This window comes from Notamacropus eugenii, chromosome 3 (genome assembly GCF_028372415.1).
Source record: "Notamacropus eugenii isolate mMacEug1 chromosome 3, mMacEug1.pri_v2, whole genome shotgun sequence".
Classification (NCBI taxonomy): domain Eukaryota; kingdom Metazoa; phylum Chordata; class Mammalia; order Diprotodontia; family Macropodidae; genus Notamacropus; species Notamacropus eugenii.
In genome coordinates, this window is record NC_092874.1 from 299957646 (window position 1) to 299977417 (window position 19772).

At 47.5% G+C, this 19772-nt stretch overlaps 1 protein-coding gene across 2 annotated transcripts in view; it reads right to left on the reverse strand.

Annotated features, from left to right (window-relative positions):
• Positions 1-471: 471 nt before the first annotated feature.
• SLC25A17 (solute carrier family 25 member 17) overlaps positions 472-19772 on the reverse strand; it is a 36631-nt gene continuing 17330 nt past the window's right edge. The window contains exons 2-9 of one of the 2 annotated variants that reach the window (XM_072656241.1): positions 16146-16206; positions 12083-12149; positions 11259-11410; positions 6631-6747; positions 5870-6015; positions 5297-5392; positions 2741-2823; positions 472-1549 (exon numbers count right to left, since the gene is read on the reverse strand). In XM_072656241.1, the coding sequence (XP_072512342.1) occupies positions 1402-1549; positions 2741-2823; positions 5297-5392; positions 5870-6015; positions 6631-6747; positions 11259-11410; positions 12083-12149; positions 16146-16206 (870 nt within the window). In that variant the 3' untranslated portion in view covers positions 472-1401. Of the gene's footprint in view, positions 1590-2740; positions 2824-5296; positions 5393-5869; positions 6016-6630; positions 6748-11258; positions 11411-12082; positions 12150-16145; positions 16207-19772 lie in introns of both variants that reach the window. The other variant, XM_072656242.1, reaches the window with a different exon arrangement.

Here is a 19772-nt window from a genome sequence, read left to right on the forward strand (position 1 = left end):
CCTGTACCAGTGACTCCTGAACAAGCCATGTTTCTAGATTGACTGAGGGGAACCAATTAGGGCTGCTTGAATTCTTTGACGGATGGCGATGAACCCACCTGGACTACCACAGTTTTCCCAGAGATCTCCTCAGCTCCACTCCATTCCCTCTTCAGTCCACACGTCTTAGGGCTGCCTGGACAGTCTCTGGCATGTCAAATGCCACTCTCTCTATTCAGTCTTATCTTGTGTTAACTCCCTTCCTGCCCTCTAAGCTCTGGTCAAACTGGACATATCCTGTGGTCTTCTTGCCTTTGCTGCCTTCACCTTTCCGATTTTGAGCAGTGCTGCTCAGGAACTCTCTGCTGCCTTTACTGTGAAAGAAAGACATCTGGGCGGGCATCTCATCCTGACCAAATATCAGATTCTAAGGCAGGGATTGTGTCTTACCCAAAAGTTCTCTCTCCCAGGGACCAGTCTGCACACAGTAAATGTTTGATAAGACTTTATTGGAAAATCATAAAGTGCCATATCAATATGCCCCCTTAAATGTCTCCTCCTCCCCCATAACGCATACAGTCCTTGGACTGAAGGACTCGCTGTCACACGCAGTTGTTGTGCTGGTTGGATGTGCGCCATAAGGTTTAGCAGACAGAGCTGGCCCTGGAACCAGAAAGCCCTGAGTTCGAGTACCAGCTCTGATGCAGGTGATCTGTGGGAGCCTGAAAAAGCTAATTCACTCCCCAGTGCTCCAGGAAGTTGCAGAGGTGCTGAACTACACTGCTAGAAGGACTTTTCTTACTTGGGAGTTCTCCATGTGAACTGGGGTCCAGGTCTTCTCCCCAAGGAAGGTTCTCAGGGGATAGGGGAAGCAAGGAGCATATGAGGAATGACCATGTAGTTAGAACAAAAGATCACCCAGAGCACAGCTTCAACAACAGCCCAATGAAGGCCACATCCCCTTAAGGGCAAGGGACAGGGGGTGGGAAGAGGCTTCGGCTGTGGCCCTGGGTTATTCTGGGGTGAGGGACACACTGGGAGCAGTGGGGGAAGAAGACTTGCTCCAGAGACTGATGACAAGGCCATGGAATGAGCTAAGTCAGTAATTTGAAGGAGGAAACTAGGAAGAAAAACTAGTGCCCAAGGAGCCCATACGGTCATCCCTCTAAAGAAATCATCCAACTCTTGTAAGAAATCAGTGTTTTCATTTGCAGGTTTTTAATAGTTTTCTATTTCTTAGAGACCCTCAGTCCACAAAAATCAAACCAACAGATAAAAGTAAGAGGCAATCTGGTGGGCCTCAGGCTGTATGTCCCCCTAGCTGCTTCTGGAGCTAGTGATAGAGAGTAGCAAGTCCATCCATGGAGAAGGAGACCCCACCCTCAACCTTCCTCCTGTCTACTTCTACTGCCAGGCTCCCTTTCAGCGCCTGCGCCCACTCTTCAGTCCCATGACCGTGAAGGTAGCAGCAGTCAGCTTCTCATAGACTAGGAACATGAGGGCAGCCGTGAGCACGGTCTGCAGCAGCTTGGCCTCCAGGCCTTTGTAAAGTCCCATTACTCCAAAACGCCTAGGAGGAAACAGGGTGGGCAGGTTGGTGCAAACGCAGCCTGGAAAAGGACACATTTCTGAGAGGAGGGAGGGATAGATGGCAACAGAGCATGGCATCCTACGTTATTCCTCAAGACAGAAGCCAGTCATGGAGAGCCAGCATGTCCAGCTCAGACTTTCTGTCGCTGCAATCCTGGAGCCTACTTCCAATCTCCTTGAAATGCAGGAGGCCAGCTGGGTGGGGATGACCCATCGGTTCCAAGACTAGTAACCAAGGAGATGAGGAGGCCCTAGCAGGATCTTACTGAGGGAATACAGCCTGTTGGCAGCTAGAGGGCCACCGTGATGCCAAAAGCAGAGAGAAATCATGGGGCTGCTCTCTCCACCTCCAAAGAGCAGCTGATGGGGATGAGGGTTCCAGCAGAACAGAGTTCTATCTCACTTCCCTGGTCCTTCTAGGCACCACCTACCCCTACCTGGGGCAAGGCCAGCAGCCAGAATCGAGAGGGAAAGGGCTAAGCCATTTGAGAAGTGACTGGGCAGCATTTGGAGTGTCACTGCCAGCCTCTGGCCAGAGGTTTGATAGGACAGCCCCACTGGTCACCATGGCCCAAGTTGTGCCACTATATTGTGTGTCCTGGGACAAATCTTGAGGCCTTGGTGAATCTGACCTCCAACTGTCCAGTCTACTGATTCTATTGAGGCACAGCCCCCAGTAAAATTCTACAGAGAAGGCAGAGAGACGCTAGGTGGGGAGATGACATATGGATTTTTGCTGGCCAGGGAAGACCAGGTGAATGAATGCTTCCTTATGCAGGCTCAGTGGCAGAGCTCCAATGAACAGCCTTATTTTGTATGGTGGCCCTTATGCTCCTGCCCTCACTCTTATGACAATGTAGGAGAGGCAAGGGAGAGATGGCCTGGCTAGAACCCCTGGCCAGATGGCCCCCACACCCCAGGAGAAGCCAGGACTAGGAGGCCCTGTATGTCTGGGATAGCAGCAGAGATTTCATAATGAAACAGTAAGGAGAGTTCTTGCAGATTTTTTTGGTGAGGGCCCTAAATTTAAGCTTGTTTTATTTAATAATAAATTTTGAGTTTGTAAATGAACAGAGAAGTCAAGGGACGAAGCTCATTCCCATCCCCTAAAGACACTGGCAGAAGTCTCCTTGTCATAAAAGAGGACTGGGAGGGGCAGGGAAGGACTCACCTCACTCGCTGGTGAAGAAGGTAAAGGACATTCCGAAGGCTTCCTAATGTTCTGTTTTCGGGGTTCAGCCTGTGACGTCCAAACTGGAAAAGGAGGCAGAGAGACCCCCACCAGAGGTTATTTTTTGCACTGCACTCACCTTAGTGTCTGCAGAGAGAGGAGCTGGGAGACAACACAGTGACAACATGCAGTAATGAAGACATCTGAGAACACTTGTCACGCTTCATCAGAGGCCTCGCCTCCTCAGAGAGTTGGAAGTCCCTCACCAGCCCCACTAACAAGATCGATGATGACCATCTCCTTTTTTCTGCTTTTCCCTGAGGCTAATCAGCAGACAGCTGGGGAAACAATCACTTGAGTGTTCCCATCAGTATCTCTGGAAGCCACTGGACCAAGGGCTTCCATCTTCCCAGGGCCCATAAGCCTCCACCCACCCATAGGGAAAGCCCTTTAGATGTTCTTTGAGCAGCATCTATGGCTGAAAAGCAGACCCAGGGGGAGTCCCTGGCACCCCATCTACAGGCTGGTTCTCAGTTGGGGACCACATGGTTGGTCCTCCCCAAGGCTGGCTCCATTGGTGCTGTCTGGAAGATGTCTAGGCCACCAAGAGCCATCAAGGAGTACCATTACCAGGCACAAACATTTCTGCTAAGTGGCCATTTTGAAAGCTAAGTATGATTAAGAATGAGCTGAGCAAGGAGCAATCAATCAGCATTCCACCTTTCCCACAAAGAACTCAAAATGAATCTACTTCATTCAGTCCTAAAATAAAGCTGTGACTCCTGAACCCCTTCAATACTCCTGGCCAAGCTGGAGAGACCATTGGAGCCTCAGCTTCTGTCCAGTAACTGTAACTGCTAAGACCCAGCTCAAAGATCATCTGCTGTGTTAGAAGGAGAGGGGAGTAGTCAGGTCCCATCTCAGTTTTCTTTTGCAATTTTATCAATGGGTCCTTCTTCCACCATCCCCAGCCATCACAGCTCATCTGTGTCTTGGCAGGTGGCCCCCAAATTCATCCCCCTGGGGCCAACATGGTGATGACCCTGTGCCCATGGCACCATGCACAACGGTCACTAGGGGTCCAGACTGTGCAGATCTGCCAAAGGTTACCCTGGCATATTCTTGGAGAAGCCAGAAGGTGGCAGGGCTGGAGGGGTGAGAGAAGTGATGATTGTTCTGTTATATGAACATATATATATATATATATATATATATATATATATATATATATATAACATATATGTTATATGTTAATGATCAATTATTAAATTAGGATTAAGGTTTTTTCTTTCTATTTCTTCATTCAGGGACCAGTCCCTATAAGTCACTCAGCTGTCTCTGAAGGACATGGCTGAGAGATGAGACTGGCCTAATCCTGTGTGCTCCATGATCTTGGGCAGGACCCCACCCAACTAGAGGAACTCACTTCTGTTTGGAGTGTAAACAGAATCTATGTAAATTCTGGTCCCAAAGTGTTAAGCCCATGTCCTTGAACTTCCTTCCACTGGAGTTTAGGGTGACCCAGCTCATGAAAGAGAAAACCATCCAGAGTTGTCTGAATAGAGGTGGATTCCTTTGGCCAGATAGCTGGAGGTGGTTGACTCTTGTGATCAAGGTATGTTCTCCACAAGAGAGGCTGAAGGTTTTTAGCCCACCTCCTCTTTAAAAAGTCCACCCCCTCATTAATTGCTTACCAGTCAGGGTTGATTTTTACCTTTCAGGGGCACCCTTTTTTCCAAAGGTAGTTATTCAGTGATCAACATGGTTTTGTCTGATTACTGCAAGAGACTACTGACCATCAATTTTGATTTTCAGTCAGCCTAATTAATAAATTGATTATTAATTACTCAGCAACTCTGTCTCTTGGGCTTTTCATTGTCTCAGCAGCAACACTGCAGGGTTTGAGGGCCCTATGTTCTCAAAATGTAAAGACATGCCCAGCTGGAATCTTTTAAAATCCCACATCTCAAGAAATGGCCCAAAGCAAGGCTCCATCCAATCCAAGGGGACACTACCCAATGAAGACTGCCAGAGAGGCAAGCACAGCGGGCATGGGACACAGGGTTGGTCCTGCTGCCTAGACCCTGCTGCCCTTCAGAGTTTCTGGGGAGGTGGGATGAACCTGAACATTTGTAAACAGCAAGGATGAGGCTCTGGCCTACGTTTCACCTATTTCTTTCCCTAGTGATTTGTTTTCCTTCTTATTTTAACTGCACTGATTCTGAATGTACAAAACCTTCTCAATTTTGTGTCATCCAAACAGTCCGTTTCATTTTCCACAACCTCCTCTACTTCCTCCCCACCCTCTCCTACATGAATCTTCTCTAATTCATTTACAATGTGATCTTTTTTATGCCAAGGTCAAGTTTCCACCTGGACACAAGGGCTTCTTATGGGATGTGGAGGGACATGGGAGACCAGGCCTGCCAGTTTTCCCAGCAGGTCTCATCAAACCGTGAGGCCTTAATGCCTGCAGCTAGGGCTGGCTGAGCCTCTGCTCCCAGGAGCTGCCCTGGGCTACAGGTAAAAGGCTCTTGTGGACAGGCCCATACTCACCCTCAGAATGGACTGCACGGTCTGCATCGGGTAGGTAACTGTGGTGGCGATGGCCTTGGCAATGGCCCCGATGACAAAAACATCCAAAGAAGAAAGCTGCCAAGCCAAGGAAAGAAAACAGAGTTGAGCCCCCATCCCATGGGCCACAGAGTCCCCACACCATGGGCCACGTGACCCAGAGCTCCCATGGCATTGGCCATGGGCCACAAAGTCCTCACACTACAGACCATAGGCCCTGGAGTCCCCACGCCACTGGTCATGGGACCCAGAGCCCCCACCCCATGGGTCAAGGAACCTAGAGCACCCCTGCCACTGGCCATGGGACCCAGAGCCCCCACACCACGGGTCAAGGAACCTAGAGCACCCCTGCCGCTGGCCATGGGACCCAGAGCCCCCACACCATGGGTCAAGGAACCTAGAGCCCCCTTGCCACTGGCCATGGGACCTAAAGCCCTCACACCATGAGCCACAGGACCCAGAGTCCCCACACCACTGGCCACAAGGGCCTTTGCCTTTTCCCTCAGAGGAGTAAGACTTGGCTAGGAAGGCCTGGCTCCCTGACATGGCCCATACCTGTGCCCTTCTCTTCAAGAGCTGCCTCTTGAGTCCTTCGTAGAACATGAATTGGATGGCTGGGTTGAAGACCAACAGGAGGGAGGGGAGCGTGCCATTCCACAGAGCTAGGATCCCTTCGTCTCGCATGATTTGGTGGAAAGCGTCTAAGGAAGAAGAGACAGGAAGCTCCAGAATCAAAGGAACCGGGGGAGGCAGCTCCCTGGACAGAGCAGCCCCTGACAGCCAACGACCAGAGGCCGTGTGAGGCAGTGGGTAGGAGCTGGCATTGGAGACAAGACCTGGGTTCTGGTCCTTCCTCTGATGCCCACTTGCTGGGGACCCCAGGCACAACCTGTCTGTATCAGGGCCCCTGGTAGCTCTCTGAGGCTCTGAGGTCCAGGGAAGGTGCTGACCTGCCCTGGACAAGGGCCCAGGAAATCACCTGCCCTTATCCCTTAACCCTTCAGCTTCAATGGAGATTCCAGGCTTGCAAACCCTGTCAAGAGACACCTCCTCAGTGGCTGCCATTTCCTTGCCTAGAATGCTGAGGGGGTGACTCTTCCCACACAGGGCAAGCACACTTCATTCCAGCACAACTTTAGGGTAATGAGTCAAGCCTGTGAGAGAGGTCTGACCAGTATAGGAACGCCTCTGCCTCTGCCTCTCCTTTCCACAGGCTGTGCCCCTCAGGGCAAACATGAAGAGACTAGGAGGACAAGAAAGGCAGATGGGTACCCTTGGGGGACAGAGCAGGAAGCCACGGCCTGGAAGGTACTCACCTAAGATGCCCTTGTAGTTGGTGGGCACAATGTCTTCATTTCTAAACTTGGCCCCCTGGAGTTTCAGCCGGGTGTTCACCACCCATAAAGGTGTGGTCAGGAGCACATTCACCACACCTGGGGCAGGAAAGAAAGCAGAGGCCGGCTAAGGGAAGCATCACTTCTGATCCACCTCTTCTGCCATGGAAGACAAAGACCAACATCAAAGCAGTGCCTGGGCTTCTTTGGATTGGGCTGGGGGCCAAACAAGCCTCTACTATCAGAAGCAATTCAGGAGGATGTGGCTGATGGGAGACAGAGGGACCACAGAGAGATAGAGAGACATAGACACATGCAGAGACACAGAGACATAGAGAGACACAGAGAAAACAATTAACAGCGCTGTGTCTGACCATGAAAACTGGGGTTTCCTCATCGGAAAAGTAGGGCACAACCCTTCATTCCCCACGTGGCACCGCAGCGTACACACTGCCCAAGATGCAATCTGACATCTTGACTGTGGGCTGTTTCAGAGAAGAAACTCCCCCACTTTCCAAATGAGGAATGTCAGAACAGGCAGGAGTGGCCTGCTGATTCCCAGCAGCAGCATGAGCCCCGAGCAAGTGCCTTCACCACTCTCTGCCCAGACTTGAGTAGGGCTCAGTCTTTATCAAGACAAATAGGGGACACCGTGAGACCCAGAGAGGATGCAGCTCTCAGCAGAGCTCCCTCCCACACACTGGCATGTCCATTCAGACAGGCAGGCAACAAGCAGTGGGCTGGGGACAGCATCACAAGCAGCACACTCCGCTCACTCCTTACAAGATTCGGGAGGAGCAGGGACCTGGGTCCTACAGGGAGGCCTTGGGCTGGAACAACACCGTGAGGCCAGGAGCTTCTCTTAAAACACATCATCCCCATTTAAGATCATCTTGAGACTTTAACAGATTCTTTTTAAAGGACAATCCTGAAATCATTAACAAAAGGAGAGTGACATTTACTAAGCCTGGCGTATCCACCTAGGACGATGCCAAGAAGCCAGCCCCAGCAGGCAGAGTCCCCGAAGACCCAGGACCCAGAATGCTTTGATTGAGGGATCTCAAAGCAGGTGCTTGGGGGCAAAGCTTCCTCAAAGAATGCCATAGGGAATGCCCAAGAGACTCAAGTGCTATTTGCTCTCCTGCTGTACAGAACTTCCAGGCTGAGGCTGCTGACTCAAGCCCCAAGAGCATTTGATGACAAATGAAAAGGTTGATCAAGCGACACAGCCCTGTCACACTCTGATCCTGGCCTCCCTCAAATTTCCTGGCTTGGCGGCATCACAGTGGCCTGGGTGTGACCCTGGCTGGCCACCCCCCTGGGAAAGGCTTCAAGGATGGATGTTGGGCGGTCGGCCTGTCTTTGAAAGCCCAGCTGTCTCCGGAGAGGATCAAACACCAGGCGAGGACTTGTTGCTATAGCAACCCTTCCACCAGCTGCCTCAAAGAGCTGTGCACACACCTTCCCCAAGAGATTGGAAACTCCTGGAAGGCAGGAGGGCATGGCATTTGTCTTTGGGCCTATAGGGCTTAAGAAATGCTAACTGGCCTGCGGACAGGCCAGGGTACAGGTGAATCCCTCCCTCTGCCTCCTCAATGCCTCATTGGACAACATACATGACAGTCTGGCCTAGCCACCGCCCACCTCTACAGAGACAATTATGTTCCATCATATGCCCAGGACATACTCTATCCAGCAGAGGCTGGAGTCAATTAGGTACCTCTGCTGACAAGGGCATTTTATGTTCCTGGAGAAATAAAAGCTAATGCAATATAAAATATACCTCCTTCCTAGGGAGGTAGAGGGATAAAGAGTCAGAACACTGTGGACACTGTTAAATGAAAAGCCGTATTTGCTGCAATGGAGGATTCAATTTTGGGGCAGGAGGAAAGGACCAACAAACTGATTTTTTAACAAAAAAGTAAATACAAGTAAATAAAAAAGTAAATCTATGGCTGGCTGTCAGTCCCATCCCAAGGGAATCAGATTCCTCCATGGAATCAACCAATAACAGCCAAGCCCCTGAGACCTGGGGCTGGAGAGGGAGGAGCCGTCTGCCCCTTCCCCAACCTTCAAAGGGTCGGGGGTCTGTCTGGCCTTCTCACAGAGCCAGGAGCAATATCCAAGGATAAACTAGACACCCTGAGGAAAGGCAACTCAGGGCTCTAAAAGGAGCCTAGTAGAGAGTTATAGAAAAGGGTAAAAGGACCCCCATAAAAAGAGAAAAGACCTTCCATCAGCCACAGGCCACATATGCTCTAAGCACAAACCTGCATTTCCCCTGGCTTCTGTATGTACCTGCAGGTCCCAGACTTTCAGAGGGAATGTGGTGCACCAATCGCTCTTATCTCTTTAGCAAATGCCCTTAACAAAAAACTAATTAACTCTGGCTGGCCAGTCACCATCACCTACTAGATATTCAAGAGGGAGCACACCATGTGGGGGCTCATGAGCAACAGTATTAAGAGCTAGCTCTCAGCTCCTCAGGGTCACCTGTAGCACCCCAAGGGAAGGAGTCAGCCACCCTCTGGGTCAGGCCCCAGCCCACCAATGCAGAGCAGAGGAGAAGGCACTACGCAGATGACCGGTAGATCTCATTGGATCTCTGGAATCCTGCCCACAAGCTCCCTGATCTGACTCAAGCGTTCCTAACTACAGGGGAAGGAACCCCATAAAAGATGGGAAGTGCCTCAACACCACTGCAGAAGACCTCTGGATCCCTGCAGGTCTCAGTAGCCCTGAGCCCTGGGCGGGGGCAGCCCACCCCAGGCAGCACCAGAAGGGAGTCACTCATTCTGGCTTGGACCTTCACTGCAATGATCTAGGAAGACTGACTGCTGAGGTTTGAGGCACAAACACAATAACAAGGAATAAATTCCCAAGTTTAATGCAGTTTGAATAACAATAGTCAGGTTTCTCCTGTTCTTGGGAGAGAACAATGCTTGGTTCCCACACAGTTTATTATACCATGACAATGCTCCCAGCAGGAAAAGCAACATTTTCTCTAATTACTTGGAGAATATGTTGGCAATAAGATTAAAAAAACCCAAACAGTTATTATGAGAAATAAAAGAGGCCCAAAGCAAGGAACTATCTTCTATTTCAACAACTCCCCTCACCCCCGTTCCCCTCCTTCAGTTTGTGCATTGGTAGAAGGAGGTGGCTGGACACTGATGGTCCCTCCCTGCTCACCCTGAGGAAAGGTCAGAAAGGGGCAATGTGGCAAAGCAAGGTGACTGGACTGAAAACAATTTCATTATTTCCTTTGCATCTATTCTACTAATCAACACTGGAATAATTTCCAAGGTATCATCCTCTCATAGCAGGAAGCCTTACCTTAAACAGACAGACTCATCCCAAGCCAGGCTTAAGGCCCAGGACGGTTCAGGGACTCCATAATTAGAGGGCAAGTGGTGGAATACAGAGTCAGGAATATCTAGACTGGAATCCTGCCTCTGACAGGCGAAAGGGGTGAGGCCCTGGGCAAGTCATTTAGCAGACCAATGCTTCAGGCATGAGGCTCAAGGAGGTTTAAGGTTTTTGTAACCTTAAGGTGTTAGAGAAAGGCCAGTTATCATCATCAGAGTAAAAGATGCACCCCTAGGACAGAAGAGCAGCCTGGGCATTCTCTTGGGTATCCTGGAAAAGGGCACATTTCCCATGTGGCCCAACAGGGCTCTTCCCAACACCCTCTGGGCCCAGATGCTACAGGAGGGGCACCACTGGCCTGAAGGGCTTCAGCTCCACACATGCTGATTAAAAGTGCCCAGGGCTACAAGGGGCACAGAGACTGGAGAGAAAGAGGAAGGGCTTGAGTGTGACCCCAGCAACGCTGAGCAATCTGGAAGAGCTCCTGAAGGGGACACAGCAGAGACAGGATTCAAGGTCTGTCTTTTTTCTTGTGCTTCTGAAACCTGACATTTCTGCAAAGGCCTGTGGGTAGATGACATTACTGTCACTAGATACTGTCCTCCTGAGGGATGATGGGAAAGTGCTTTCCCAAGTAAAATGTTGCTGTCTTTAGGCAGAATTCAGATGTCCCCGTTACCCAGAATATTCCAACTCAATGTTGTTTTTTTTCTTTTTTGGAGGCAATCAGCATAAAGTGACTTGCCCAGGGTCACACAGCTAGTTAAGTGTCTGAGGCTAGATTTGAACTCAGGTCCTCCTGTCCAAGTGCAGGGCACTCCATGCACTCCCTCAAGGTCTGTATTCTCCTCATCTTCTGTTTTGTCACCCCTCATCATGACCACCCTCATAAATCTTTGTTAACTGCAGTCACGGTAATGGGGGGATGGGGATGGGGCCCCCCATGGTCTCTCTCTGGTGCCTTCCCTAGGCCAAATGTCCTTAACTGATCCCAGCTGTTGGCTGGTGGTGAGCTCTTGGAGGCAGAAGCAGGGACTGTCTGTTTGAATTCCTGATGCTTTGCTTTGCCAGGAGGCACACAGCAGGTGCTTAATAAATGTTTGTTGACTTGGTCAACCCAGTGGAAGCTACAATCCCTTATTTAGTGCTAATTAGGGCTAAAATCTATCCCTTGAAGGCACATACAGAACATAACAACTAATGCTTAAAAAACATCAATTTCCCTCAGAAACCCTTGTTACCTGCAACAAATCCAACCGCCAAGTCCTTGCCTGTTGTAGAATGCTGACCTTTGACCCAGACAGCTTTGAGGCTGTTAAAAGTGTAGAAATAGACAAAATTGGAGCAGCAGAGACTGGAGATAACTGGAAACCAGCCTCGGTACGGTGCCAGGCTAGGAAAAAACAAACAGAATGTCAGGAGTGGGCCCGGACTGGCCCGCTCCCCACCCCCTCCTTGAGGTAGACAGAAGGGGTATATTCTGTTTTGCTGTGTGTGGCAATCCGGTTAAGTGAATTGCCCAGGATCACACAGCTAATAAATGTCGGAGTCCACATTTGAACACTAAATGCACTATGGGGCCACCTGGCTGCCCCTAGAAGTTGTATATTTTAAAAGATGTCGTGTACTCAGGACATCAGGCAGGAGGGTGGGGGCTCCACAAGCTAACACAAGTGGGTTTGTTTTACTTAGTGACTCCCACTGCACAGGCCAGAATGGATGCCACAGAGGCCCCTGGACCAATGGCAGAGACACCATTGCTATTTCCCAAACAATCTATCCTGGTTTTCGACTGGAAGCACAAAATGCCACCTGCTGGATATATGTGCAAGGGGCATGTACCAGTAACTGCCCTGCAGAGATCTGGCTCCATCTGGCAGAAGCCAGGCCTGGAGAGGGCACCCTGACCCTGGGGGCTGACAGGGAGCACCAACAAGCCTTCCATCCCAAGGGCCACCACCACCAGTCTTCCCTGTAGTCAGGCAACAAAGCCCTCCTCCCTGCAGGCTGGGCGGACTACAGGGCATGCTTGGAGGACCATAGAGCCTCATGGCCTTGCACTTACAGGCCTTCCTCTTTAATGATCTCCATCAGCACCATGTGCGTCGTCTTGGATTTCCGCTTCTCATCAACTAGAAGATCAAGGAAGAGACTGTTAGGATTCCTCACTTGTAGGCACTCAGGGGCTCCCTGAGCATCCCTGCAATCTCAAGAAAGAGGATAAGGGGCCTCGCACAGGTTGGCTGAATCACCCCATAATTAACACAGGGAAGAAGAGGGCACAGACCAGAGAAGAACTGGGTGGGCAGGGCGGGTTGGTCTGTGACCCTTACTGTACACACCCACAATTGGACAAATCACAGGTCTAGGTCCTCCAAGTAGGAGGCAGGCTTTATCATAAGACTTCTGACATCAGGATTGGTCATTGTACTGATCAGAGCTTTCATCTTTTTTAAGTTGTTTTCTTTATTAGCATGAGTTCTTAACTTACAGTCCAGAGACCCCAAAATTTCAGAGGCTCTGTGAACGTGGATAGGGAAGAAAGCTACATCTTTAATTCATTACATTTGGTTTCCTATAGAATGCTATGTATTTTATTCTATGCATTCAAAAACATGATTCTGAGAAAAGCTACAAAGGCTTTGCCAGATGGTTCAAAAGCCCCAGGACATAAAAAGGGGGAGATGGGCTGCTTCACAGTGTTATGGTCACTGCATTAACTATTAACTGTTGTACTGATCTGCTCACTTCACTCCACATCCATTCAGGCAAATCTTCCCAGGTTTTTCTAAATTCATGCTTTCTTGTCCATCCCATTCATACATCATTATTTGTTCTGCCATTCTCCAAATGATGGGCAATCAAGCAAGCAATAAGCATTTAATAAGTACTTACTAAGGAGAAGCCAAAACAATTCCTGTCCTCAAGGGGCTCACATTCTGATGGGGGGGGGGGGAACACACACACATAAACACACACATGTGTGTGCACACATGCATGTGCACACATGCACACGCACACACACACATGCACATACACGCACACACAAAAAGCACACACCAAAAAGGGCAGCAATTATTTTTTTGGTACAGATGAATCACTTCCTTCTTCAATCTCTTCAAGGGTGTATGCCTACCTAATGGTGGTACCCAAGGGTCAAAGGGCATGTGTAGTTTAGGAGCTTTGACAGCGGAGTTCCAAATTGTTTTCTGTCTTTTTCAAACATGCAAACCTAAAAATCTACCATTTTCTGAGAATTACAGTGGCATTACTGTGAAGTAGGAAGGGCTTACTAAACACAAGAATTGATTATTTTAAAGCTAACACTGTTCTCCTCAGTAGTCATATATAAATTGACAGTCTTCTAGCATTTGTAACAAAGGGTAGAGAACCAAAATGGAGGGCATGATGGCCAACTCTTTGGATCAGCAGATGACAGTGGAACAGGTTTTATGTTTTGGTTTTTTTTACATTCCTATTAAATACATTTTCATCATAGTCATGCTGCATAGAAGAATTAAAATGAATGGGAGAAATCATAAAACAAACCAAAACGCAATACAAAAGAAAATGATCTGCTACACTTTGTGACTGAATTCCACAGTTCTTTCTCTGGATTTGGAAGGCATTTTGCCTTAAAAGAGCATCGGGAATTTTTTAAGTCCTTGCATTGCAATGAAGTTCCAAGTCTACCAGAAAAAACTCTCACACACTGTGGTCGTTGCTGTGCACAAAGTTCTCCTGGTTCTGCTCCTTTCACTCAGCATCAGATCATATAAGTCTTTCCAGGCCTCTCTGAAGTCTTCCTGTTCATCATTTCTTATAGCACAATAGTATTCCATTACATTCATATACCACAATTTATTCAGACATTCCCCAATTGATGGGCATCCTCTTGATTTCCAGTTTTGGGCCACCACAAAGAGGGCTGCTATAAATATTTTTGTACATGTGGGACCCTTTACCATTTTTATGATCTCTTGGGAATACAGTCCTAGAAGTGGTATTGTTAGGTCAAAAGGTGTGCACATTTTTGTATCCCTTTGGGCAGAGTTGCAAATTGCTCTCTAGAATAGCTGGATCAGCTCACAGCTCCACCAACAATGAATTAGTGTTCCAACTCTCCCACACCTTCTCCAACATTTATCATCTTCCTGCTTTGTCATGTTAGCCAATCTGATAGATGTGATGTGGTACCTCAGACTTGTTTTGATTTGCATCTCTCTAATCAATAGTGATTTAGAACATTTTTCATGTGACTATAGATAGCTTTAATTTCTTCCTCTGAAAACTGTCTGTTCAGACTTGTATTCTTGTATATTTGACTCAGTTCTCTATATATTTTAGAAATGAGTCCTTTATCATAGACACTAGTTGCAAAAATTTTTTCCCAGTTTTCTGCTTCCTTCCCCATCTTGGTTGCAGTGGGTTTGTTTGTGCAAAAACTTTTCAGTTTAATGTAATCAAAATTATCCATTTTATATTTCATAATGCTTTCTCTATCTTGTTTAGTCAAAAATTCTTCCTTTCTCCATAAATCTGACAAGTACACTATTCCTTGCTCCACTAATTCGTTTATAGTATCAATCTTTATACCTAGATCATGTTCCCATTTGGACTTTATTCTTGTGTACGGTGTCAGGCATTGGTCTATGCCTCATTTCCGCCACACTGTTATCCAGTTTTCCCAGCAGTTTTTGTCGAACAGTGAGTTCTTATCCCAGAAGCTGGGGTCCTAGGGTTTATCAAACAGTAGATTGCTATATTCATTGACAACTGTGTCTTGAGTACTTAGGCTATTCCACTGGACTACCCTTCTGTTTCTTAGCCAGTACCAAGTGGTTTTGATAACTGCTGCTTTATAATATAATTTGAGATCTGGTAGACCTAGGCCACCTTCCCTAGCATTTCTTTTCATTAGTTCCCTCGATATTCTGAACCTTTTGTTCTTTCAATGAATTTTGATATTATATTTTCCAGCTCTGGAAAATAATTATCTGATTGATATGGCACTAAATAAGTAAATTAATTTGGGTAGAATTGTCATTTTTATTATGTTGGCCCGGCCTACCCACGAGCAACTGATGTTTTTCCATTTACTTAGATTTGACTTTATTTGTGCGCAAAGTATCTTGTAACTGTGTTCATATAGTCCCTGGGTTCGTTTTGGCAGGGTTTTGTGTTTTTGTCTCCCCTTTGTGGTGTGTCCCCCGGGACTCAATGCTGACTTTGCTCCTAGAGGTTTTCTGATGGTGTTAAGAGTTTGGAAATGGATGAGTAAAACAAAAGGTATCAACAAACACGTCTTTTCCACAAGCACCTGTTGGGAGGGTGGATTCCGCAGACCGGCCTCATTGGCCGTCTCCTGCTCGAAGAGCTGGTTATGCAAAATACTTGGTAACCTTGTATTTCTGCACGTGCCTTAAAACACTTTTCACAGATTTGAAAATAACTCATGTAAGAAAGAGAGTGAGTAAAAGGAAGAAAGGAGAGAAGGGAGTGCAAAGAAGCCCTGCCCTAGAGTAAGGTGCTCAGTTCTGGACACCAAGTTTCGTAGACACTGAGACACAAGGTAGTGGGGAACAATGGAAACTAGGAGCGTGTGAAGGAAAGGGAGATGTGAAGATTCAGGGGGATCAAGAAGGTTGGCTTTGAGGGTCTGTGCAGGGGGAAGAACAACTAGACTCATTCTGCTTGCCCCACCCCAGGCCCACTCTGACTTCCCAATGATGAGAGCCATTTGAGGTCAGAGTGGGCCGATGTCTTTCAGCCCTGGAGGTCCCTAGCTGCCCAGGAGTACACACTGAAGTGGAGATTCCTCTATAGGCTGGCCTCAATGACCTGGGAGGTTTCTAACACCTGTGTGATAGAGAGTGACCAAGCACTTTCATCCACCTTCTTTCTCGCAGATTCCAAAATGGGTATAGCTTTAGGTCGTCTGAGAACGATTGTTCCTGCTCGTTAGCAAAGGGTCCTGACAAGGGACATCAGCAGCTGGCAGAAAAGGGCTATGTCAGGTCCCTCAAGGAAGCTGTCACCTGTGTGCTGCTCCTGAGAAGGGAGTGTGGGTAACTGCCGACCACCTGGCCAATGAGAGCACACTCACTCCAAAGGAGAGGCTTACTCACCCTGAAGTCGAAGCCTGGCGGTGTCCAAAGGGAAAAACACTGTCATGGCAGTCACACTTCCCTGTAAAAGCAGAAAGAATACCGACCTCAGAATCTCAGGAGAGGGAGGCTCTCCCTGACAAGGTGGCCTCCCCAGCCTCAGCAGCCCAGGCTCTAGAAGCTCCCCACACCTCCGAGGATCACTCCTTCATGTGCCCCTCCTACCAAGGATAGGAACCACAATGACAACAACGCTTCTGGAGCATCTGAACGATTCACAGATGGAAGAACTGAATTTTCCAAAACAAAAAGGAATCTATGATCATGTGTTTATCAAGACAAGTTCTGAAAATGCTGGGGTACACTTTCTCTCTTGCCTTCCTCCAATAGGAAAAACTAAGGATTATAGAATTAAGAGCTAAAAGGAGCCTTAGGGACCATCCCTCTCATTTTACAGATGAGGAAACTGAGGTGCAGTAAGAGAAAGTTGACTTACCCAAGGCCACATGGCAGAGCCAGAATCCAAATTTTTTCCCATTCAATTTATACAATTTAATAGTTCAGCCTTATTTTCCATAACAAATTTTGACAAATGTTGTTCAAGATTTTAAGTTACTGTTCAGTGTTGCAAAGCAAAATACACAAAAGCATCTTTTGAGGAATAAAATGTAGCCCAATAAATACTCATCAAAAGACTACCACGTGCAGAGCCCCATGTGAGATGCTAACTGTGTTCGTGTCCAACTTTTCCTGAGCAGAGGACCACAGAGTCCATGGAGTTTTCTTGGCAAAGATACTGGAGGGGTTTGCCACTGAGGCAAACAAATGAAGTGACCCATCCAGGGTCATGTGGCTAACAAACGTCTGAGACCAAATTTGATTTTTCCTGTCTGCCTGAGGCCAGACCCAGCACTCTGTATCTGCTGAGACATTGAGCTGGCTCACGTGCTGATACAGGGATTAAAAAAAAAAAAGACACTGTCTCTGTGCTTAAGGAAATATGTACAAAGGCATAGAGAACAGAATGCACAATGGGGTGAAGAAGGAATATGACCAAGAGGCATAAGGAAATTCGAAGAGGAAGATGCCACTTTCAGTGGAAGACATCAGGAAAGGATGCAGTCCCTGAACTGCGCCTCGAAGAAAAATGTGGAATCTGAGAGAGGGTGGAGAGGAGGAAAGAGGGCATTGCAGGCACTGAGGATGGGTTGAATGAATGCAGGATGGCAAAGAGTGACAGGCCAAGTTCCCAGAACAGCCAGCAAGTCAATTTGCTTGTAATGGAAAAGGCTTCATAGATCAGTTGGAGCCAGAATGTGGGGGGCTAAATACAAGTACGGCTTCAGGTCATAGACTCAATATATTGCCAAGATATTAAATGTATCATCAAGTTTAGGCCTGGTGTCAACTCAATAAACCTTTAGAGTGTGTGCCTCGTATGTGCCTGGCACTATACTAAAGAGCCAAAGCTGAACAGTCAGTGGCATCAAGAAGACTGGAAGGCATAACTCCATTTGTGGAAGAAGACCAGCCCAGGCATGGATGGGCAGCTGGGCTGGAGTCAGAAGATGAAGGGCATGGAGGAGTGCCCATCCTGCACGGAGGACAAATCTCTCTCAGGACACATGAAGTGTGAAGCAAAGGGTCCAGGATTTAGAGGAAGAAGACCTAGGTTCCCCTCTCCGACATTTCCCTAGTTCTCTCTGGTCCTGGATAAGTCACAGAAACTCGGTGCCCTCAGTTTCTTCATCTTTTGAATGAGAATAATTATCTCACAGGGCTGTTTCCAGGATCAAATGAGACCACAGCTTTGCCTTTGTGAAATAAAGCTTACAATCTTTATACAACCTCAAAGTCATTGTAAAATTCAAATGAGACTGTGATGCTTTGGAATCATAAAATGTGAACCAAGCTCATTCAACCGTAATTGAGTTTTAGAGATTTCACAAGAATGACACGGTGACTGGAGAAAATGCCTGTGACTTTTTTTTTGTAAAGGTAGAACCCAGAGTTACTTACAAGAAATCTGAAGACAAGTCCTACACAGAGGCCTTATGGGAAGGGTTGGCTGATTTCTGGCTGGAGCTCTCAGGCCTTCCATCATTTAAAGCCTCTCTGCCTTCACAACCAGGGGTCAGACCCCACTTCATTATCCATGCAACCCCTCCCCCTCGCCTGCTGCACACAACAGCCCTCAGGCCAAACCAGAATCTTCCATATAGGCTTATTTACAGAAAGGAAACATGTGATAGCTATATGTTTAGGCATGTACATTTACATATCCTGGACACACATACACACACAAATATCATACAATCTACTTTTATATACACAGGGCGTAATCTATACACAGTCAGATGGGCAACCAACAAGCATTTATTAAGAGCTAACAAATGCTAGGCACCATGCTGAGCACTAGAGATAAAAATACCCTCAAAAAGCATGGCGGTGCTATCCTCATGGGGCTTACATTGTAATAGAGGAAAGATAAGAACTCGAAAAACAGTGGAAAACAAAGAGATGGTGAGGGCTCCAGACACACACACACACACACACACACACACACACACACACACACACACACACACACACACACACACACACACACCTTCACCATCAACAAACAGTTCACCCCCAAGACAGCATATAAGTACAATCTGTTCCCAAAGAAATGTCTAGTCTCCTCCCAACAGAAACAAAAGTTACAGTCAAGCGGAGACAATCGTTTACTCATCTACACAACCGATATCATAGACACAAAAACACAAAAACAAATGCTCCTCGAGGTCACACAGCTACTGGGATCATTAGCATCTGGAGGCTGATGCAGCTAAGAACAACCCTGTTCAGTTCAGGCTGCTCACTTTCTGGAGGAAGCTGCTGACCCCAGAGACACAAAGTGAATGAGTCCTTATACCCAGAGCTCTCTGGGGTTCTCCTGCAGGCTCTGTGATCCTTGCGATATGCTTTTCAGAACCTCTCATTTTACAAATGATGACAATGACTTCAGGAGGCCCATGACTCAACCTGTGCCATTGTCCTGGCTTGGAGAGTCTCCACAAGCTGTTACACTGATGTCCCAAAGTGAGAATTGGACCAATCACCTCCCTCTCCCCAACTCAATCAACTCCAGTAGCTGCCTATTGCCTTCAGGACCATCTTACCCCCACGCTGACCCACAGACCCTGGCCTTCTGGCTGGTCCATGAATAAGACCCTTCATTTCTAGATTCTGGGCATTTCCTCTCACTCTGCCCTGGGCCTGGAATACTCTCCCACAACTCCACTTCTTGGTCTTTCTCCATCCCCAATCTTAATGTGTTCCCTATGAGATTTTCTTCAACTATAACACACATACTGACTCACAGGAACACAGAATTTAAAACTAAAAGGGACCTTAGGGACCATCTTAGTCCAACATCCTCTAGTTTACAGATGAGAAAACTGAAACCTTGAGAAGGATCTGACCTATTATAATAGGCAGGGGCTGTTTTGATTAACTTCTAGCCTAATCCCAGTCTAATAATTGTTAGGTACTTAATATCTGTTGAGCTACATTGTACAGTGGGGATGGGAAGTCTTCTGTAAACACATATAAATGTCAGCTCTAGCTATGAAGGCAAGGCAGTCCTATAACATTCCTACATCA